Genomic DNA, 24,466 nt, shown 5'->3' on the forward strand with positions numbered 1-24,466 from the left:
AAGGCACCGTAGGGGTTCCGAGGCTACTTGGGAGTCCGAAGACGAGATGATGAAACTCTATCTGCAGTTGTTCTTGTCGCATCGGGATTCGGGGACGAATCCCATTGTAAGGGGTGGACTTGTAGCACCCGTTAATTTTCGGTTCAAAGAATTGAAGCTTGTAAAGTATGTATAATTCTCAGGATTTAACCGACACTTCTCGGAAACCTTCTCGTCATCCCGGTATGGTTAAACCATTTAACTTTTCTTTCAAGTTGCCATGTACTTCAACTTGGAGGGCTAGGATGAAACTTTTATATTATAACACGAAACACAAAACCCTAACCCCCTCCCCATTCTTTCAGCTGATCGGACCAAAGAAGCCCCCCCCCCCCCCACCCCCCGCGATTTTCTTTTGTGCAGCCAAGGTTAAGGTCCGAAACTTCAATTGAAGGTTAGTTCTATGTTTCCCCAAGTCTTTTACACCTTAATTGATCATTATATGACGCGTATTGATCGTTAAATTCATGTTTTAGGCTTACTGGGTGGCTGTCAATTCTAACCTTTCCGGGACTGTTTTGATTGAGGTTTTTGCACCAAAATCTTCCTAGGTATGTCTAGTATAATATACGTTAAAACCATGTTCATTGGTGTTCGTTTGATTGGCCATCTAGTTGTAGTTTGAATGTTAGTGTTCGATTGACTAGAATTGTAGATTGTTGCGTTTAACACGAGGGTTGAAGTGATTAACGACCAATTCAGCTCGGGTGAACTTGGTTTGATGTACGGGCTGTTGAAAAATCATTTTTATCATTTGAACTCGGTTTGTTGGCTGTGAATTTATCATATTGGGTCCACACGGGGCTGAGTTGAATGATAATACCCTAAACAACTCTTAAACGTGTGTGCTAGTGTCACCTAGTGCTTTCGGGGGGAAATTTGGGAATTCTTTATTCTCGGAAGTATCTAAGGGTCGTGTTGGTGGATCTAAGGCCCCGGGGGCTGTTATGATTGAGTTTGATGAGGTCGAGGCTTTAGGTAACTCGAACCATGTTAGAACGTCTAGTAGGATAAACAAGTCATTTCGATGTCATTAGTAATGTTTGTATGTAAACCGACAGGCGTTTTGAGTTTTGGGGATACTTAGGGTTCTCTAGCTTGTGGTGAATTCGTGCCTTGTGTCAGGTGAGTTCATGATGCCCCTTTTTACTCTTTTTTAAGTTTTTGGGGCTAGCATGCATACCTAAGCGATTTTGCTTGATGAACCGTTTAAATTATTTGTATGGGCTTACTTGTATAGGGTACGCCTTGGGATGATGTATTTTATGTTTGTACGTATGTTTGTATATATATTATTGTATGGCCAATAATTGGCGATGTTATTTAGTCGTTATCGACAAAGGATGTTTACGTATGCCTACTTTGTGTTTGCATACGTTGGATGAGATGTTACGTGTTTGGGTTGTACGTGTGCTCGACCCTGATGTTATTAATTGGATGAGATGTTACGTGTTTGGGTTGTACGTGTGCTCGACCTTGATGTTATTACTTGGATAAAATATATGTAGGGATTTAATTATACGGATGTTTATATATAATTATAAGGATGTTTATATATATATATATAAGGATGATTACTTATTGTTGATGATGGCCTAACTGTTATATCCCGTTTATTTGGCCTAACTGTTATATCCCGTTTATTTTAAAACTCTTGGAATGACTATTATGATTATTATTACAGATGTTATTTATTAAAACTTGAACTCACTCAGCTCAAGCTGACTTTGTGTGCATGTTAGTGTGAGTTTCAGGTTAGGGGATGGGATACACTACCGGTTGGACGTGCACGAAGCTACTTGGACGGTGAGGGCATGCTTAGTTGGAAGTTTTAATAATAATAAACATTTTTCTTTTAAACGTTTTATTAAATACATTTCAAGATTTGTTTTTGGGCATAATTCCCGGGGGTTTCGGGAACTGGTTTTATTAATCATGATTTTCCGCTGAATTATACTCTGAATTGGTTATTTGATAGAATGAACTGTTTTTGAGTTAAGTATTTTTGTAAGCATTTTGTAGGAATACCAACTGTAGGATTCCCGGGATTCGGGATCTTACACACGGGCCATAACCTGATTGGTCGTATTGACTTACCCGAACCGGTGCATAATTCCAACAGTCTCCCACTGGGATGGTTTCTGGTTAAGTTACTCAATACTGACAGCCAGCGGTGCTCTAGTTACACATAGCTTCCCCCAACAGGTATAACATTTTAAATTCATTAACCAAAACTATCTTCGAATACAATATTACAAGATAATGAACTTATGGTAATCATTGTCATCTATTCTTTCTGTATGAGACACCAATTGAACAATGAGACATGGATCAGGTTCAATCTCATATGACGTTCAGTCATTATACTTCTCGATCTAGAATCAAAGTGGTTCAATCAAACACACAATATGTTTGGGTGAGGCCTCACACTTCACCAGTTTGAATCAACTAGGGCGCCAAGATGCCTAACTGTTACATATCATGTTAGAGTACAGAATCCCATCTTGATTACATACAACTCCAATGAACTTCAGATTATTCCCAACCAATGCCTTTATAGCTGGCAGTTACGCGACAGTGGTTGACACTGATCAAAGAATAGCCTTAGTTAACGGAAGTTCTAATATGTATCTCAGGTCTAAGGATACTAAATGAGCATGCCAGTATCAAAACATTTTATGACTAAGATCCATGAAGATGATTTGATGCGAGTTACATCCAACGTCATTCATAATGAGGTTTGTGAGTTTGGTAGTCAACTCCTTGAGTCAAAAGTCAGACTAGTCTTAATTAAGAGTCGTTCCCACGAGTCTGACCGACTACGGATAATTTAGAATAAAATATTCATGTTAAACATATTAAAATCGAACACAGATATATTATTCAACATTTGCATTTAACCATTAAATCAATAGAGAAATTAAAAGTATAACTGTTTGAAATGTTCACGCATCCAAATACTAAATCAAAACAAACTACTAGCTAATCTATGACGGATAGCATCTATGTGATGATCATGCTTGTCTTGAGTCACCGGTTTAGTGATTGGGTCAACTAGGTTTTGATCTGTGTTTACTTTCCTTATTAAGATTGTCTCCTCGTTCCATTATTTCCCGAATAAGGTGGAACTTTCTTAGAATGTGCTTGGCTCTCTGATAAGATATGGGCTCTTTGGCCTGAGCAATAGCATCTGTGTTATCACAGAACACCTCAATTGGTTTATGAATACTCGGAACCTACATCGAGATCAGTGATGAACTTCTTCATCCAAGCAGCCTCTTTAGTAGCATCTGATGCAGCTATGCATTCTGATTCAGTGGTAGAATCCGCCACCACACTCTGCTTGGAGCTTTTCCAGCAAACAGCTCCTCCATTGAGAGTGAATACATATCCTGATTTGTGAGCAAGAATCATCTCAGTCAGTCTAGAAGCTAGCATCAGCATAATACCTTACAGTGAGCTATTCTTCCACTCCTCTAAACACTAAGAACATGTCCTTGCTCCTTTTCAGGTACCTTAGAATGTTCTTTACAGCAGTCCAGTGGGCAATGCCAGGGTTCTGCTGAAAACGACTAGTCATGCTCAATGCATACGAGACGTCAGGTCTAGTACATAACATTGCATACATGATAGAACCAATCACTAAAGCATATGAAATTGCTTGCAAGTGCTTAGTTTCAATTTCCGTTGCCGGAGATTGTGATTTGTTTAACACGGTTCCTTAGCCATGGGGAGAGCTCCTTTCTTGGAGTTATCCATTAAGAAGCGCGCCATTACTTTGTCTATGTATGTACTTTGACTCAGCCCTAGAAGCCACTAAGACCTATCTCGGTAGATCTTGATTCCCAGAATATAAGCAGCTTCACCAAGATCTTTCATTGCGAAACAAGATCCCAACCAGTTCTTAACTTCCTTAAGCATAGAATGTTGTTTCCAGTGATCAGTATATCATCCACATATAGGATGAGGATGATATAGTGCTCCCACTAGCCTTTTTGTAAACACAAGGCTCATCTTCATTTTTGATAAAACCAAACTCTTTGATTTTCTCATCAAAATGAAGATTCCAGCTGCGAGATGCCTGTTTAGGTCCATAAATGGACTTATTCAGTTTACACACCCTGTTAAGATATTTAGGATCAACAAAACCTTCAAGCTGAACCATATAGACATCTTCAGAAAAGCAGTTTTGACATCCATTTACCGTATCTCGTAGTCATAATACGCGACTTTAGCAAGTAATATCCTTATCGACTTAGTCATAGCAATAGGCGAGAAGGTTTCATCATAGTCAATACCTTGAGTTTGAGTAAAACCTTTCATGACTAGCTGTGCTTTATAAGTCTGCACATTTCCATGCATGTCAGTTTTCTTCTTGAAAATCCACTTGCTCCCTACTGCCTGACACTCAGGGGGTAGCTCAACCAAGTTCCAAACTTTATTTTCATGCATAGATTGCATCTCGGAGTTCATGGCATCTTGCCATTTCTCAGATTCTTGATCTAAGATAGCAGATTTGTAATTAGCAGGTTCGTCGCTTGACTCATCTACTAATAGGACCTCAGGACCATATACATGCCATAGGTATTTAGAGTTTGGTATGCGAGTCCTATTACTTCTGCGAACGCTTATGTTTGTGTCTGATGTATCAGCAACAACAACTTGTTGATCAGACGTTCCAACTTCCTCAGCGGTTGTTTGTGGTTCTTGAATTTCTTCAAGATCAACAATATTATTTCCAGTTCCTCAATCGAGAATTTCTTTCTCGAGGAAGTGGCCCTTCGTTTTGATAGAAATGACATTTATATCAGGATGGAAGAAATAATATCCGCTTTGGTTATAGTATACGACGAAGACAACTTTTACGCCGCGAGGATCGAGCTTGTCATCAGAATCACTGGTGACATAAGCGTCACATCCCAATACTCTAAGGAAAGACAAATTGGGTTTACGCCCATGCCATATCTCATATCAGGTTTTTCTTACCCTTTAGTTCAAGCCAGATTGACATGAGGGTAAAGCTTCAAAAGGAATGAGGCAAGTTAGTTCTACACATCATTGATCGGACCATGTTTAGCAAGGTTCAATTTCTCCTCTCGCTCACGCCATTGTGTTGGGGTGTGCCGGGTGGAGTGAGCTGTGAAACAATTCCACGCTCTTTTAAATGATGTATGAATTCTGAGCTGAGATACTCTCCACCTCGATTTGATCGAAGCATTTTATAGTTTCCCCGAGTTGGTTTTCACTTCGTTTTGAAGCTCTTTGAACTTTTCAAAAGTTTCATGCTTGTGTTTCATAAGATACACATAAGCATATCAACTGTAATCGTCAATAAATGAAACGAAGTATCTTTCATGATTCCTAGACATGGTTCTGAAAGGGCCGCATACATCAGTATGTAGGACTCCTAGCAGATCCTTTTCTCGTTCATTCTTATGAGTGAAGGAGTCTTTGGCGAGTTTGCCAGCTAAGCAGGATTCTTAGTCATCAAAAGAGTCTGGTCGTGTGGATTTAAGAACCTCTTCGGATTAGAGTCTCTTAACTCGTTCCTTGATTATGTGCCCCAGTCAGCAGTGCCACAGAAATGTATCATTAATGCCAGATCTGATACGTTTAGAAAGATTATATACATTATTGTTTATTTGAACATCAATCTCATAAATACCATTTCGAGGTTTAGCCTCAAAATAAAAGACACCATTCAAGTAGGCATAAATAGCAATACCATTAAAAGCATACTTAAATCCTTATTCAAATAATAAAGAAACTGAAATAATGTTTCTGGTCAAACCAGATGCAAATAAACAGTTATTCAAAGTAACTACAAGGCCAGATGGACAAGCAAAACGATAAGTGCCAGTTGCAAGAACTGGGACTCTCTTCCCATCACTAACGATGAGTTCCATGCTGCCTTATTTCAACTTCTTCCAGTTTTCAGGCTCCTGCAAGACATTAACGAAGTGGTAACCACATCCGGTATCAAATACCCATGTGTTGCTAGAGACAGTGAAAAGTTCAATAGCGTAAATGGAAATACCTTTAGAGGAGATTTCACCATTGGTACTCTGCCTTTTCATATAAACATGATAGTCGGGACCGTTACGCTTCGAATGTCCTATTTTGTTGCATTTGTAGCACTGGCGCTCCTTAGGAGGTGGCGGTGGGGGAAGGAGAAGTTCAGGACTTGTATTAGGATTAGGTTAAGGTTATAAAAATATCATATATTTATATAACCTTTAATTAGGTTTAACTAATATCATTAGTTGTAAACCCAATGGGCCAACAAGTCCAACTCTTACTCCAAAGTGTGACATTCATGACAAAACCGGATACACCTCAGTATTCACAAATCGAATAAGTGTTTAATCGCTTATTGCGTAACAAACGAACGGATAACCAAACGGGTCTGGTTATGACCTAGATATCTCGGGAAGCCATCTATAAGTGATTTACGTTTAGCATAAGCCAACATATTGATATTATGGCCTTAGTATGATATCAAACAAGTTAAACGAAAACATGCTCGTTTAACAACCCGCTATGAATTTAAACGCGAAAGATAGTTACGAAACAAGCATTGTATCATCCGTTAAGCCGAAAAAGATTTACAAAACACTTAGTGGGAATGTTTTAAGTGATCCGTGAAAATATATTCGATTTTTACAAACAAATAGTATGTTTTTATATATTTATACAAAAATGGCCGAAAAACGAATGTTTTCACTCTGTTTGTCGTACCCAATATATTTTTTGCGCCAAAAACCAAACCCGAAAAAAATTTGGACTCGGTAATTCACGACCGGGCACGCAAATCTAGGAAAGCTAATTAAATTGGAGCTAGGGGGCCCTAGCTTGCGGCCGCTAAAGGGGTTCCCCCAAGCTTACTTTTGTTTTTTTTATACCATAAGTTAAGATATTCTACATAATATCTTTAAGAAATCTGGAGCCTTACCCCTGCTCTGAAAGAACTTTCAAGAAACCCAAGGTGAATTAATTAAATTCTTTCATTTTAACATGTTTAAACTTGTTTAATTCCATATAAACATAGTTTGGTTATCAAAAATCATTCCTAGCCATGAAAAAATCCTAAGAATAGTACAAAAACATGTTTTGATTATAGACATGGTTAGAAATCAGAATCATATTCTTTTTTGGCCATAAACACGGATTATAGGGTTTAAATGGTGTTTTTTACGGTTCAAAAGTTCGGTTTAATACCCTAGTCGAAACCCTAAGTTAAGAGGGTGCCATATTGATGAAACATGCTTGTTTCGTGATATAGGACCTGTACCTAGCATGCACAGAAGCACAAGAACCTAAAAACTTGATAAGAAAAGCGAAAACGAACCAAAATCACTAAGGTAATACTGAAACACTCAATTACGGGCTGCTTAGGTTAAGGTTGTGGTGTGCATATATTAGGTCATGAAAATTTGCAGGGACGTCAGGGAACATATCATTGAGTCCCTGTTCAAATTTGGTAATTTTTCGATTATCCGAGAATATTTGGTGAATTTATTACTGAATTCGGGCGTTTATTTTAGAAAAATAGTTAAAATGCTTGAAAAATTATGAAATTTTATGGGGAAATCAGATTTGGTTATGATTACATATGAAATTTGGGTTCATTTAGAAAAGCCTAAATATGTTTTGTGTATTCGCGCTTATTTGAGTTTTCGTAGTCGTTTTTGGCTCGAAAAGGATATTAGGCAAGGTTGTTAGATTTTGAAATTTTTCCAGGCTAATTTGGGATATATTCTGGTCACTCCGGAATTTTGGCAGATTTTTCAGAAATCGTTTGGTATAAACGGATGATTTTCGTGCTAACTATAACACATAAAATGAATCTTCATAAATTAATAAATCCGTAAATAATTCCAGAAATATTTTTAATAAAATCTACATATTTTAATTGATAATTGGCTAAATGTTCATGATCTAATGATTAATGAATGATTAATTGTGCTAATTTGAATATTAAACAAATTCAATTCTGACAAAAACCGACGGGTTTGCGATTAACGAACCTGTTAGATTACATCATGAGTGATCAAAAAACATATATTTGGGTTGATTATGTAAAAACAAACTTTTTGTGAGAAATTCGGACAGTTTGGATAGATTGTGCGCGTTTTTCTCCAAACCAAACCAAATAAACGGAAACAAGCCACGTAGCGAATTCAGACCCTCAATGTATGATCTTTATTTAAAACTTAATCATTTTATCGACCAACACGTTTACCCAAGCTTACTTCCCCTTAACCGTTTTCTAAATGCATAAACGAACAACTTGGCCCAGCTGGTAAAACGGGGAAACTGAGCCAAGTTCGGTTTTAAGTATTAGACATTGAACAACATCACAATCTAAGCCTATTGACACTTTCTGGGCGTCACAGCCACACCCAGGCTAGCTATACTGTCACACCCCAACCTAAGGCGGAAATGCCGGGGCGTGATCCGATTGCTCACAGCTCGAAGATACTATCATAAATATAAATGACAATATCTAATTAATTATTTACAAATATTACACACAATATCCAAATATACATAACAATTCAAATACAAAAATATGAGTTCATATAACGATTATCTTGATTATATCTTAAGGTCTTGTCTACATTTCCAACTTCAATCTTCAGGCAACCTGCATAGCGTAGAAAATGGAATTTTTGTCAACAAATATGTTGAGTGAGATGATCACCAATTTAACACAACATTAATAAATAGCTTATATATATATATATATATATATATATATATATATATATATATAGTTGATAAATGATAAATGATAAATGCGCAAACCAACCATGTGATAATAATCAATCGAATCATAACAATCATGCATATAACCAAATCGTGTGTGCCAATGAAATCGTTGCCAAGCGAATCGGGCATTGATTACAATGACTAAGGTTGTCGTTTTACCTTTGCCAAGCGAATCGGGCTCCGGTTACTAAGACGAGCATATGATCATACTAATGAGAACCCTCTACAAGGGGATATGTTGGACCTTTCCGAACGTTATCAAGTAAACAATTAAACATGTAGCAATTAGCAAATAGCATTCAACTGATATTCACACAATAATTACGTTTGCGATTTTGAGTATATATATATAGGATAGAAAATATGAGTAAGTATGCATATGTCCCCAAAAGGTTAGAAAACAGTGTATAAAAAGGGGAATGATCAAACTCACCTTAGATGGAAGGCAAGTGAATATAATTAAGAATAAACGAGTAAACGGATAAGCGAGTCGTCCAATACGTGTCAAATGAGATAAATAATCAGAACTTGAAACTTTTTTGATATGAAACTATAAATAAAAAAGAACTTAATGCCACTGGAATCAATCCAAACGGATGAGTAGAACTCTAGTTATGTTGAATTAAACGTTTAAGCGAGCTGGTACTGACCAGAATCCGAACAGCGAGTCGGAAGTCGGGTTTTGGTCAGTAGCCTTAAAATCATGTTATGAGAATAAAAGTCTGCGGGACCGAACGTTGAATCTGACCAGAAGTATGAGAAAACGGATAGTCAAACTTGTTGACTATTTTGCCCTTTAACGAGTTTTAAACGAATTGACCAGTCAATACCCTTCAACCACCGAAATTGATTGAAGGTTATTGACTAGGGAATATATATGAATGTTTCCTATGTTTACAACTTACCCGGAAAGTGAAAGGATCGATGAGAAACGGAAGTCAAAGGTCGGTGCATAAGCAAAGTCAACCGTTTATGAGAGTATCTTCAACAATAATGCAAAAACCGAAGAAGATGATGAAGGTTGGAGGTAGGTGAGGGCTAGGAATTGTGAATTAGGGTTTATGGATGATTTGTTGTAGAGAAATAATTATATGTTTATATAGGATACATTAAACGAACTAAATATGGTAACTTACTCGTTTTAGAATTAGATGGGCCTTTAATGATCAAATCAACACTATAACCAGTAAATTTCGTTCTTGATTAAGGGTTAATGAGAATGGACATGTATCTAAGATATATTAGTCTTCTTGGGTCTTAAAACACTCGATTATGTCATAAAATAAGCGATCTCGAGCCAAAAACGAACTAGGAAACAATAATAAAGGAAACGAGCTGTGCAGGTAGCCCATAGCGCCGTGTGGTGGGCCTAGGCCACCCCACCACGTGGTGTTCCGGCCAAAAGGAGGAAAATATCATCATTTGTCAACTTTAGTCCCTATATTTTGGATTTAGGTCATTTAACGAACCTTTTATGCATAGTTTAAGATTTGAACAACATATAAAGTATAAGGGGCCGTGAACATTATAAACTTAATTATTTAAAAACACTTGATTTTCAATAATAATAAAGGTCTAAAAATGTTTCACTCGTAAACGAATACGGGTTTAGAAAATCCGAAATGTTACATATACAGCCCAGTTTAGTATAATGATTGTAATAATATTAAAATATTAATATTATTATAATATTGATTATAGGGACTAAGTAAGAGCGAGTCAGGCAAAAAACGAATTGATACAGCACTGAACAGCTATTAAACAGTGAGTTTCATGACCTCACTTTTAAACTGTTTTTACAAACTTTTGGGGTGAAAAAAATGTTGATATATATCTGTATACTATGAATTGTTTGATGATGGGAATTATCTAAGTGCTAACACATGAAAGTCCCCACGAACACGGTGAATAACTTCGAGCCGGTGGCTTATGAATAGTAATATTGGTTCGATAAACCCAAACGGAATCGGCCTGGTTGTCGTGTCACACATAACACCGTTTGCACATGACAATAATGACACAAACATGCTATGTAGTGTTAGACATAGCTACTCGGGGCATGTTGTGGGCGGAAGGGGGGCCATAGTGGTTGATTGAGCGTGGGAAATGGAGGCACGCAGCCCGAACTGTCAAGGCTTCACTGTAGCTTAGCATAATTACATCATGAACATACAAACAAACGTACTTGTGAACGTACATACATACATACATACCTGCATATTTACAAACTATGGTTGTTATATGCACAACTGATTCTTGAAACTCGTGAAACTCACCAACTACTTGTAGTTGACCCGTTTTAACATGTTTTCAGGTATACCAGACTTGGGCTAGAAAGTCAATGTGCTACGTGTTTGACTTGCGATCAATGCTGGGTGAATTGATGCAAGTGTGCTAGTAAGAAGTAAAGCCGCTTAATGGGCTGGATTTAGTTTGTATCACCTAGTTGGAAACGAAGTTAGATCAATATAAAATATGGTAAATTAGTTAGTATTGTTCTTTATAAACAATGTGGTTGATACCAGAGGTGTCTGTTACACTTCCGTTTTACGCTTCCGCAATTTGCTAAATGAGGTGTGACACAAAGCCCGCTCCATGTAATTTTATCTCGTTAAAACATCTATCCCGGTTAACTAACTTAAGCGGGCTTACTGTTCGTCACCTTACGGTGTAACTTTCACGGGCCATAACCCGATTGGCCATATTGACTTATCCGAACCGGTCCATAATTCCAGCATATCGTTGACGGATTAGTAAGGGATTGGTTATCGTTAAACTTATTCACTGACAAACGACTTAAAAGTTTTGTGAAGAATCTTTCACAAAATTTTATTGATGAATTGGATATCAATGAACACAAGATAGAATGGAAAATACTTGATAGAAAATAACTAAAGCCATTGGCTATAAATAAAGAAGCAAGAAAACAGAAACCACCAAACTCTACCTACAAAACAGGAACTAACAAACTAAATAAAATAGCTATAGAATCAGTAAAACACAGCACGTGCATATGACTCTTTCTAGCTTTATTTAATTAAACTCCAACTGCCACCAACGTTCTTCTAAGGACTTGTTGACTAGCTCATTCTTTCAATCCCTCCCTCAAACAAGACAGGGTCTTCCATGTTTTGTTTGCCTTTGAGTGAGCAGACTCCCAACGCTTCCCTTAGCCTTAGAAACACTTTCCTTCTTAGAGCCTTCATAAATATATCCGCCACTTGATCATTAGTACCACAAAACTCCATCTCAACTTTACCTTCTTTAACCAAGTCCCTGAGAAAATGAAACCGCACCCCGATATGTTTACAACGATCATGAAATACTGGATTTTTAGACAATTTAATGGCCGAAGTATTATCACATTTGATCATTGTCTTTTCTTTCAACTTTACTCCAAGCTCCTCCATCAGACTTCTGAACTACAGAACCTGACAAGCACAAGTAGCTGCTGCTACATACTTCGCTTCGGTTGACGATAATGCAACTATACTTTGCTTCTTTGATGACCAAGCCACAGCAGCCCCATCCCACATAACTAAGTAACCTGAAGTACTCTTCCTATCATCTTGGTCACCTGCAAAATCACTATCTGTATATACCTGCAGCTCACCTTTTCCTCCTCTTTTATACCAAATCCCGTAGTCAATGGTTCCTCTTATATATCTCATTATTCTTTTAGCTGCAGCCAAATGTTTGTCAGTTGCAAATCCGGCCTTGTATTCGTGATATACATTAAACTCCCAAAAACTTGCTTAAATAATGTTTCATCCACTGGTTCACCTTCTTCTTGACTCAATCTACTTCCCGTTACCATTGGATTAATAACCGCGTTACATTCTCCCATATTAAACCGGGCCAAAACTTCCATGGCATACCTTCGCTGAGTATGTATTCCAGCCACAAATTGCACAACTTCTATTCCTAAAAAATATCTCATTTTCCCCAAGTCACTCATTTCAAATTCTTTCTTCATTGAGTTATTAAACTCAATCAACATCTTCTCATCTTTTCCCATATAAATTAGATCATCTACATACACATTCACGTATAAGACCTTACCCTCAGATTCTTTGAAGAATAATGTGTGCTCCGATTTACTTCTTTTGAAACCTTCATCGACAAAATACTTCTCAATTCGGTTAAACCAAGCTCTAGGAACTTGTTTTAACCCATACAAAGCCTTCTTCAACTTATACACCTTCGTTTCTACTCCTTTAATCACATACCCCATCGGTTGCTGGACGTAAACTTCTTCTTCAAGCCTTCCATGCAAAAAGGCTGATTTCACATCCATTTGATAGATACTCCAACCTCTTTGAGCCGCTATTGCTATCATTACCCGTATGGTATCCATCCTAGCGACCGAGGCATAAATTTCTAAATAATAAACACCATATTCTTGCCCATACCCACGTACCACAAGTCTTGCCTTGTACTTGTCGATCTCTCCCTTCTCATTGAACTTAGTTTTGAACACCCACTTCACACCTATACAGTTAGCTTGACTGGGCAAATCAACCAAAGACCAAGTTTCATTTCTTTCGATTGCTTCAATCTCAACATCCATGGCCCTTCTCCATTTTTCATCCTTTATCGCCTCTTCATACCTTATTGGATCTTAATCAATTACGTCTTCAACCACATTAACTTCTTCTTCATCCGATAACTCATCACCCGATAAACCATCACCTGTCACGTATTCTTCTAAATATCTAGGAGGTCTTCTTTCTCTACCCTCCCTAGGCACAACATTACTTGTACTTGGAACATTTCCAACATCTAAACCCACTGCCTCTTCACCATCGGATTCATCATCATCACATTCTTCAACATTATTATAATTTCCCCAATTAAATGTCTCAACATCTTCTTCCTTTTCTTTCGTATCGCTCCAATCCCATTCCTTACTTTCTTCAAAAATAACGTCTCTACTAACCACTATCTTCATTGTCTTAGGATCCACAAGCCTATAAGCTTTAGACTCCTCATTCAAACCTGTGAGAATGCACACAAAGCTTTTGTCATCAAGCTTTATGCGTTTCTCCTTGGTATGTGAACATGACCTAAACAGCCCCAGACTCTAAGATGCTCAACCGATGGTTTAATTCTACTTCAAGCCTCTTCCGGTGTTTTATTCAATAGAGCATGACTTGGACTTCTATTAAGAACATAGTAACACCATACAGCTGCCTCGGCCCAGAATATTTTTGGCATGTTTTTGGCTGCTAGAAGGGTAATTAGCATACCTATCACAGTTCAGTTTTTACGTTCCCCCACACCATTTTGTTGTGGCGTGAACCGTGTAGTGAACTGCCTTTTAATGCCATTTTCCTTAACAAAGGCATCAAATTCCTTTGACAGATACTCTCCACCTCTATCACTTCTTAGACATTTAATAACCTTACCACTTTCTACTTCAACTCTACTTTCAAATTCCTTAGATTTTTCTAAAGCTTCAGATTTTTTTGACAATACATACACCCAACCCTTTCGACTAAAATCATCAATGAAACTTAACAAGTACCTTTTGCCCATATTTGATTGAGGTCTGATAGTCCCGCATATATCTGAATGAATCAACTCTAGAGGCTCAGTTGCCCGCCATTTACCTTTCTTCGGTATCGCCTCTCTTGTTTGTTTACCAATCATACACTTCCCACAGATTGAGTTATCTACACGAAAGCTTGGAAGGCCTCTCACCAAGCTTGTTCGCTGCAGACTTCCCATGCCCGTTTTACTTATATGACCCATACGTTAATGCCATAGCTTCGCAGTATCTTCATCGGCTGCGTAGTTACACCCGTCACCCCTTTGACTCAAACTTGCACCTCTTGTTTCCTCGTACAAAGGAAACATTCTTTTTGAACTCATTCTACTGTGAAACAAATAACCCCATTTTGGATGATATACTTTGCATGCATCCGACTGAAACAAAAAAGATTACCCTTTTTGCTGGAGTTGGCCGACACTTAGCAAGCAATTCTTTAGATCCGGGACGTAGTATACATCACTAACTACGAATACACCTCCAGCAATAACCACTAGAACACTTCCTCTACCAGAAGCTACCATCCTAGTGTTATCCCCAACTTAACGGTGGTAGAGAAAGAGTTGTCCATATTAACGAACCTCTCTCTTATTCCACACATATGATTCAAGCAACCTGAGTCCAAAAACCAAATATAGTTTCTGGTATCTTCTCCCTTCTCGGTCTTGACCATCAACATAACTTCTTCGCCTTCATCGAAACCCGCAAAATTTACTTTCTTGGAACCGGGACATTCATAAGAAAAATGTCCCAATTTGTGACACCGGTAGCACTCTATCGTTTCTTTATTGAATGAAACCCTTCCTCGTCCACGACCTCTACATCGTGGACTAGACCTGCCTCTTCCACGACCACGACCGGCAGTACCTTCTCCATCTTCCATCTTTAGGGCATGTTCTTCATCCCTCTCACCCTTCTTGAATTTTTGCTCGTGAACCACAAGGCTGCTTTGTAGTTCGTCTATCGTCATTTCTTCTACATTTTTTGATTCTTCAATCGATACTACTATGTATGTGTACTTCTCACTCCATGTTCTCAAAATCTTCTCTACGACTTTGACATCTTCTATCACCTCTCCATTGCTCCTCATTTGATTCGCAATGGTCAAAACCTTACCGAAATATTCCGGTATGGTTTCATTGTTTTTCATTTCTAACACTTCAAAGTCCCGTCTTAACTTTTGCAACATTGACCTCTTTACCCGAGCATTCCCAACATACCTCTTTTTCATGGATTCCCAGATCACTTTGGAGGTGCTTCGATCAAGGATCTGTTCGAATGTCACTCTATCAATGGCCTCAAACAGATAGTGCTTCACCTGCCTGTCTTTCATTCTGAGATCTTCCAATCTCTTTCTCTGAGCTTCACTTTGGGCAATTCCGACTGCTGGTTCGGTAATTCCCGGCTCAATTAAGTTCCACACTTGCTTTGCACGCAGAAAATTCTCCATCATCTCGCTCCAATGTTTGTAATGACCGTCGAACACCGGTATCTTCATCTTTTCTTCACTTATGTTTGTGGAACTCTCACTCTCACGATAAGGACTTTCGCTCTGATACCAATTGATGAATTGGATATCAATGAACACAAGATAGAATGGAAAATACTTGATAGAAAATAACTAAAGCCATTGGCTATAAATACAGAAGCAAGAAAACGGAAACTACCAAACTCTACCTACAAAACAGGAACTAACAAACTAAATAAAATAGCTATAGAATCGGTAAAACACAGCACGTGCATATGACTCTTTCTAGCTTTATTTAATTAAACTCCAACTGCCACCAACGTTCTTCTAAGGACTTGTTGACTAGCTCAGTCTTTCAACTTTCACAGAGGGATTGGACGTTTTAAATCAGATCACACCTCAATAACCGATGTTTGGCGCGCTAGGGCCAGTAATAATATCAATTTCATGGGTTATGATATGCGACGAGTATAAAGGATCACCGTTAGATTATTTAATAAATGTTTTGGTTAACTTTTCATAATTTCTAAATCTTTATTACCATAATTTATGTTTCAGTTTCTCTCTTCATTTGATAAATAAGTTTGATTCCGATTCTCATTCTTAATTCTAAATATTTATTGCTAACTATTAGTTTAATATTTTTTATTCAATATGCATATTAATTATACATTTCAAGCGTAGTATATAAATCCAATTTAAAACGTAATACTCTTGAGCATGAAAGTTAAACCTTAATAAGTGTGATGATATAAATGATGCGTATAGTTGATACCGTAAAGGTTTCAGAATTATTCTAAATGTCAACTTTGAATGCATTTATAGTACAGACTGAAACATCCTACAACTTAAACCAACAAGAGTTAATGATGCGTTTTAAGTTAAAGATTATGTCCATGACATAACATAATTTCGATTTTATGGTCTACTAACGTCCTAAAACTCTTGTTGGAACCTTTGTTTATCAAAACATTTAATGGCTTCACTATCAAAATCCTGCTTGCTCCTCCTCCTCCTTCAACTTTTGGCACATTTCGTGTTTGCGGGCACTGACAATGGAGGTAATGATTATACAAAGCCAGAGATTGAGACTGATTACAAAGGTAGATGGGTTATTGATAACCCTAACGTGGGTGTAAGTGCCATGCATATACAGTTGATGCCTAACGATCAGGTTATCTGGTATGATGCCACATCACTTGGCCAATCGGCACGAGTATTGGAACCTGAGGGAAACTGTCCGATTAATCCAGATGCGAATAACCAACCTGATTGCTGGGCTCATGCTGTGGCTTATGAACGGAAAACCTCAAAAAGTAGAACTGTTGAGGTATGTTTTTACTTTTTAGTACGTTAACCATCAATGAATATATAGTAAATTAGTGAGTTATATGCATGTTGTTTATGACAGTTGCGGGGTGAAACATGGTGTTCATCAGGACACTTGTGGCCTAATGGTAACATGCTGGCTACTGGAGGTACCTACAGTGGTGTAAAAGCGGTTAGATTGATGCGTATTGATGACCCGGAAGGGGATTTTATCGAAGTAAAAGATGCTCTTGGCGACTACCGATGGTATGTTTCTGGACTCTCCTTAAAAGAGCATGCATGTTTAAATCAATTAACAACTTTTATTGGATACAATCTTTTTAAAGTATATTTTAAATTTTGTCAAGCATTGATAACGAAATAAACTATTTTGTAAGATTTAGGTAATTAGATAGAAAACCAAAAAACAAGGCTCGATTTTTTATACTAATCCGTTTCATACGTTTTAACATGCATGCTAACTTGTTATAGCCCGTCAACTAAATTGACTTATTTATAAAAATGTGTTAAAACATGTCATGTGTACACGATTTTAAGTCTCTGGAATATCATTTAACAATAATAAATAAATATATGATTCATATTTAGGTTCGTTGGTTTAATTATTAAATCCAAAACGATTTATACTTGTTTCGCTCTCTTACGGCTTCTACTTTACTCCCTATTTATACTACGTGTATATCATGAGTTTAAGTGATAAATTTATTTTTTATAGTAAGCTATCATTTCGTTCATGTGGTATGATTACTTTTGTAATTTTCGTCAAAAATTTTCTTTTTTAGCATTTACGTTATCATGGTTTCATTTTCTTGTCATTTTATTCAAAATCAATAACCTTGTTAGTTCTACTCTGTTAAGTTCATACAAAGTGACAAACATATCCTTCAAATTAAAATTCAGAGATTACGTATCCAAATAATAACCTTTATCTCTCTCCCTCTCTCCTTCCCTCCTCTCTCCTTCTCCCTCCCACCCTAGCTCCCTTTGCCCAATAATGTGAACCAACCTACCCACAAAGGCGAGGGGGGGTTCATAATGGGTGACGACGGAGAAGGGTTTATAATGGTCGAAGAAGGTTCAGACTTTCGTAACCTTGACCGGCCACCTTTATAGTTGCTCGTCATAGATATAGGGTTTGCAAGTGGATTTGAAGTTGGATATGAGGAAGAAAGCCATGGCAAACAAGGAAGACAAGGAAACCCTAAATCTGATCGTCATGGACAATAATGAGGGGAAGACGATCGAGGTGGAATGGGGTCGTCAAGAAACGAGGAAGAAAGAGGGGGGGGGGAATAGGTTTTACCTGGATAGTAGAAGTGGTCGGTTGCCATAGGTGGCATATCGATTTTTGACAGGACGGTAGAGAATTCTGACGGTAGTGGTGGTGCTTTCTGGCAATCTTCTAGCGAGACAGAGAAAAGAGAAGTGAGGTAGGGAAGGGATTAAAAACACCTAAAATAAACGTAAATGCCCGCCATTTATAGGCGTATAACTAACTAGGTTAGTGTTCTGGACTGAAATGACGAGAAAATGAAGCCACAATGACAAAGATGTTAAAACAAAGCTTTTTGGATGGAAATGGAAAACGTGATGAAACCACCGCGACGAAAATAACTGTATACTCTTTTTTTTATATTAAAAAACGTTTTAGATTGAAATTTAATGCATTAATTATGAATTTTAATAAAGTTGATGTTTTAAATTCATCAAAGCGCAATATTTTTAACTTGACTTTATTAACTACGGACTATATGAAGGTTGTTTGGGACTGTGAGTGAATGCATTCACTACGGACTATAAGAAGGCTACCTGGCTTTTCTAACCGACTTTTAACTATTTAAGGATTGAAGGTTTGTACCTAGGGGCGGATGCAATACGAGTTTCCGGGGTTCACGGAACCCATTAATCTTCAAATTTTAAGTTAATATATATATATATATATATATATATATATATATATATAAATAAAGTATAAGACTTTTAGAAATGAATTCATATAAAAAAAAGTTTAAGATGGTGTAGTGTTACATTCTTTTAAAACCTTTTCAAACTTTTGAATTTTGAAAGGTAAAGTTCAAGTGTTTCATATGCCTACTTTGATTACATATTTTTTTTTCTTTTCAGTAAACAATCACTTTGCTATTATCTTGGGTTTTGTTTTTAAACTAATGGTATTGTTTTATTATGGTATCGTATTATATAATATTCTTCGACAAGGTCTGACCGTCCCGGAAAATTTAACGCTTGATTGTGTGAAAATTGAACACGAAAAAGAGTGAACCCATAGAAAATTTTTTATGGATCCGCCACTGTTTGTACCACCCTTTGAAGATAACCCATACTTATAGGCTAGCACTCTTCAGCAATTCCGTCGGTATAATGTTCGTTGATATATTTTATTTACGGATCAATCAGTTTTTTCAAATTAAAATGGTGTTTTTTGGATCACCTGCATGTATATTTCAAAAAGCTTTCAATCCGTCAATGTAACATATTCTTTTGAGCCAACCGCAGGTATTCAACTAACCAGATCTTACCAGACGGGAGCGCAATAGTTGTTGGAGGTCGAAACGCTTTCAGCTATGAGATCGTGCCACCTTCACTTGAGTTCAAGCCTAATATAATCGACCTAACTTTCCTTAAAGAAACATGCACACCCGCAAAGGGACCATTCGAATACATCGAGAACAACCTCTATCCCTTCCTTTTCCTCCTTCCAGACGGAAACGTGTTCCTTTTCGCCAACGATCGAGCCATCACATTCAACCCGACATCCGGACAAACCATTCAACAACATCCCGCGTGTCCAGGAGGATCTCGGAACTACCCTCCCTCAGGTAGCTCTGCGCTCCTCCCATTAAAAATGTCCTAAGATAACACCCACGCCCTTAATGTTGAAGTTGTCATTTGCGGTGGAAACAGCCCCGACGCATTCGAATTGGTCGATGCAAGGCATGACAAAGTTCAAGAATTCTTACCCGCACATAAAGATTGTCATAGAATACATCCCATGAACATAGGTGCAGAATGGGAGGATGAACAAGACATGCCGTCTCCGAGAATCAAGGGGGATCTCTTACACCTCCCAACTGGTGATCTTATTATGCTCAATGGCGCACAAAAGGGTACTTCTGGTTGGGAAAATGCTAAAGATCCCAACTTTACACCTTTATTATATCAACCATTCAAGCCCATGGGTAAAAGGTTCACAGAAATGAACCCTACCAACATACCAAGATTGTATCATTCCACAAGTGCATTGTTGCCCGACACTAAGGTTTTGGTTGCGGGTAGCAACCCGCACCAGTACTACACTTTCAATGCCGAGTTTCCAACTGAAGTGGGAGTCGAAAAGTTCTCACCACATTACTTAGACCCGAAGCTCAACGATTATAAACCGGTAATCGATGAGAAGGGGACTGATAAGTTGTTAAAGTATGGAAGACCATTCAAGATTGCAGCTAGTCTCCTTCTTCTAGAATCTTTTGAGTTAGGTGAGATTAAGGTAACGTTGTTTTACCCACCATTCACCACTCATGGGTTCTCACAAAACCAAAGGATTATTGTTCCTACATTAACAGAGGCTGATGATAATGTGATCACCGCGTTGGCGCCACCGTCCGGAACATTTGCTCCTCCGGGCTACTATATTCTGTTTGTAATTATCTTGGTGTTCCTGGAACTGGTGTTTGGGTGCACATTGACTAGAAAGAGAGTTGTTTTATAGATAGGGAATCAAAAGGGTAGGCCTTCAAGTATTACTGTCTAAATAAATGATATGATTTGAACTTTAATTGTATTTATATGATGTTTCTTTCCAAATGGAGTGCTTGTGGTAGTGATGAATAAATCAAGTGGTCGAACAGGTTTTTGAAACATTGGATGTGTGTCCTTTTGGTTGGTGATACGATAGATAACTACTTTATTATATGTATATCATTACGTATTACGAATTCATATCTGTTAATGATGCTCCGATGGAAAAAACGAGGCCCACACTACAAGAAAATTGCGTATTAGCAGCAACACATGTCGCCGCTAATAATGATGAAAATCAGCGATATGTCGCCGCTGATAATTTGTCGCTAATAATCACATTTCGCCGCTGATAAGTAGCCGTCGCCGCTAATAGCGTGTCGCTATATTTCGCCGCTAATAGTAGCAGCATGCTATCCAGCACTGCTATATTTTCGATTCCTTTCCTGCCCGTTTTCCTGCACTTCATGATAATTTCCAGATTTTCAAAACAACACAAATCCAAAATATTTCATACACATATATCATAAACATAAAATATCGTCTAAGTAGTTAAGATAAAACACGAAAACAACCGTATTAAACATTACAATCGTCTAGATAACAATCGTCCAAAATACTCTCGTTCTTTCTCATCCATGTCGTCTTGGTCGAATAGATCATCATGATTCCTTGATACCTTGTTCGATGAGGCCGAGGCATTATGTTGTGACATACGAGCTAGAAATTCCGGGTCGCTAAAAATTCAATCTAGTTGAGGCATTATGTTGTGCATTTAGTTATCTCATTGTGACAACATGGGCAAAGAACCAATAACCCTAACACAAAACAAGGTAATTGCTTATGGAGATTTATGTTAAGTATTTTGTTTATGGTAGAAGCAGTATATTTTTACAAAATGCTCAATTGCTTCAAATATATAGAACCTAACTTGCATAAATTGATGTCAGCTAAGACAAATACATGGCTACTTAGGAATATATATGCTATTGGAAAAGCCCCATGGTTACTTAGGAATATATATGCTGTAGGAAAAGATGGAGATATTTTTGTTTTTTATTTGCAAAACTTTGTATGTAAACTGTAATATGTGTAGTTTTTCTTTTTGTAAATTCTCTTACAAGTTTGTGTTTAAAATCCAATAAATTAACTTTACTTAATAATGAGAAGTCGAAAAGCAAAGCAGTTACTTTTAAAAGAAGACTTTGAGTTGAAACAAAGGGAAAAAACAATGATAAATTGTACATGGCTGCAGATATATCGGTTGCAATGTAACACAATACATTACCATCCGGATTGCTAAGCCAAGATACCGATAACCTCAGACTTTCCTCCAAGATACCGATAACCTCAGACTTTCCTCTGATCCACTCGAACATATAGAAATTCATCGTCACAGACTCTTAACATAAAACATATGCAGTTTTAAAAGTGAATATTTGGACTAGGAAAACAAAGATAGTGCAAGAACCAAAACAACTAGTACCAGATCCCATGCTTGTTATCCAACAAACATGAAAAAATCAAAATAAAATTCTAATTTTAACAAAATGAGATGATTAAACCGCCATGGCTGCAACAGGGGTTGCAAAAGGAGAACCTGAAAGGATCTCACACTCGCCGTCCCCTGAATCTGCCACGCCAAGCTGCGAGTAATCAACAATTTTGACTTGGATCATGACATTATCGTATTGGTTTTTATCATCTTATTAATATATGTTATTAGAAATATGAAATCCAATTCAAACTAATATGAACTAACTCAGCCCCAATTCAGTAAATTCAGTCCTAAAATCAACAATTTTTTCATAAATCAACAAATTCAGCCCCAATCAGCAAATTCAGCAAACTAATGTGACACACCGATTCAGTCCTAAAATTAAATTCAGCCTCAATTCAGCCCAAATAACCCTAAAATTTTACATAAACAAAGAATTTCTTACAGAGTTCAGAGTGGCCGGTAGCGTCGGAGTGGTGGCTGGCGTCGGAGAAACAGCACCTCACAAAACTTATTAGCGGAGTAGTGGCCGGCGTCGGAATAGCAGAGTGAAGGCCAGCGTCAGAGTACTGGCGGAATGGTGGCCGGCGTCGGAGCAGAGGAGTGGTAGCCGGCGTCGGAGTAGAGGAGTGGTGGCCGGCGACAGCTTCGGACAGCGAGACGAGAGAGAGAGAGAGAGAGAGAGAGAGAGAGAGAGAGAGAGAGATGATTGAAGGCCCGATGATATGAAGAAAAAGAGAGGGATGATAGAAATATTTTCCCAGTTTATGCAAATGTTTATTAGCGGCGACCCCTTTTGGAACTTCACCCTAGCCATTGGATCAAAACAGTTATCAACGGTCGAGATGTGTCTATTACAATAAAAACGCGGATCAATGTGTGTCGCCGCTAAAGAGACTGTAGCCGCTAATTAAGTCGCCGCTAATACGCAACTTTCTTGTAGTGCTAGAAGATCTGATGAATGTTACACTATTTCCTTGACACTTGAGAGTGAATCCTCTCTCCATCAATTGCTAAAAACTAAGCCAATTTTAATTCTAATATTGAATATTTCTATCCATGGAAATCACTTGACTAGCGTGTCATCACAAACTTACATAAGTGAAAGCATTAAACATTCGTTAAAACACACAAAATTGTATTCATTACAAGAATTTTTGTCTAACCAGTTGGATCTTTAGGAACGACAATGGTCGTCAGGATAGCTTGGCTAAGGCGGCGAGATGTTGTCAACATAGGCTCCATCATATTGATAATTTGCAACATCCGTGTTTTGAGAATAATAAATAAAAAAAGTTTTATTATTATCTGTGTGTCGTTATTTAATTTCATTAAGTAGTAATGGGTTTAAGTGGTAGACTTAGAATAAAAGATGGACCAAGGGATGGTAACGGGCCTAATGCCCATGGACTTGGGGTATTTAAACTCCCAAACTTTCCCTAAAACCCCAACATTTTCATTCTCCATCTCCTGCCTCCTTTAACACACTCAAACACACACACAAGCTCTCATCCTCTCATCGGATCCGAGATCCAAGTGCAACAAGGTGATTTTGTGATCTAGCATCTTCAAGCAACAAGAAACACCACTAGATCTGCGGGTTGGTCCAAATCCGAACCCAAATCGGAACCCGTAAGGTAAGCTTTTGGTGTAAAGGGTAAGTGTTAGACCTCGATGGATCTTAAGATTTAATATGTAGGCAAATCGGACCTTGTAGTGGTAGGAAAACCTAAACTTGAGGAAAAACGAGTTCATGGTCGAGATCAGGGTAACTATCGGGTCATGTAAAAGCAAGAAGACCAAGTCGTTACAACCCCAAACTCACCAAAACAGTAAAATGGGGCCTAAGGAGTGTTAAATGGGTAAAGAATGGTTAAATAAAGAAAACCCACATCTAATCACATAAAGGAAGAATCGCATCATATAGCTATGCGATGCGATTTGTTGGGGAAACGAGATGCGAATTGTTGACCCATGCAATGCGATTGGTAGCATCTGTGCGATGTGACTGGCTGCATCCATGCGATGCTATTCGTTAAGCCATGCGATGCGA

General features: G+C 37.8%; 1 protein-coding gene and 1 pseudogene across 1 annotated transcript; one reads left to right on the forward strand and one right to left on the reverse strand.

Annotated features, from left to right (window-relative positions):
* Positions 1-14,879: 14,879 nt before the first annotated feature.
* On the reverse strand, positions 14,880-15,860 carry LOC143590602 (uncharacterized). The gene has a single exon (XM_077071034.1). It carries the CDS (start codon positions 15,858-15,860, stop codon positions 14,880-14,882), a length of 981 nt encoding a protein of 326 aa, XP_076927149.1.
* Positions 15,861-16,806: 946 nt separating this feature from the next.
* LOC143590603 (putative aldehyde oxidase Art an 7 pseudogene) lies at positions 16,807-20,867 on the forward strand (annotated as a pseudogene).
* Positions 20,868-24,466: the final 3,599 nt, after the last annotated feature.

This window comes from Bidens hawaiensis, unplaced genomic scaffold, assembly GCF_021521415.1.
Source record: "Bidens hawaiensis isolate Kalapana, Puna unplaced genomic scaffold, B.hawaiensis_p1.1 tig00038683_1, whole genome shotgun sequence".
Classification (NCBI taxonomy): domain Eukaryota; kingdom Viridiplantae; phylum Streptophyta; class Magnoliopsida; order Asterales; family Asteraceae; genus Bidens; species Bidens hawaiensis.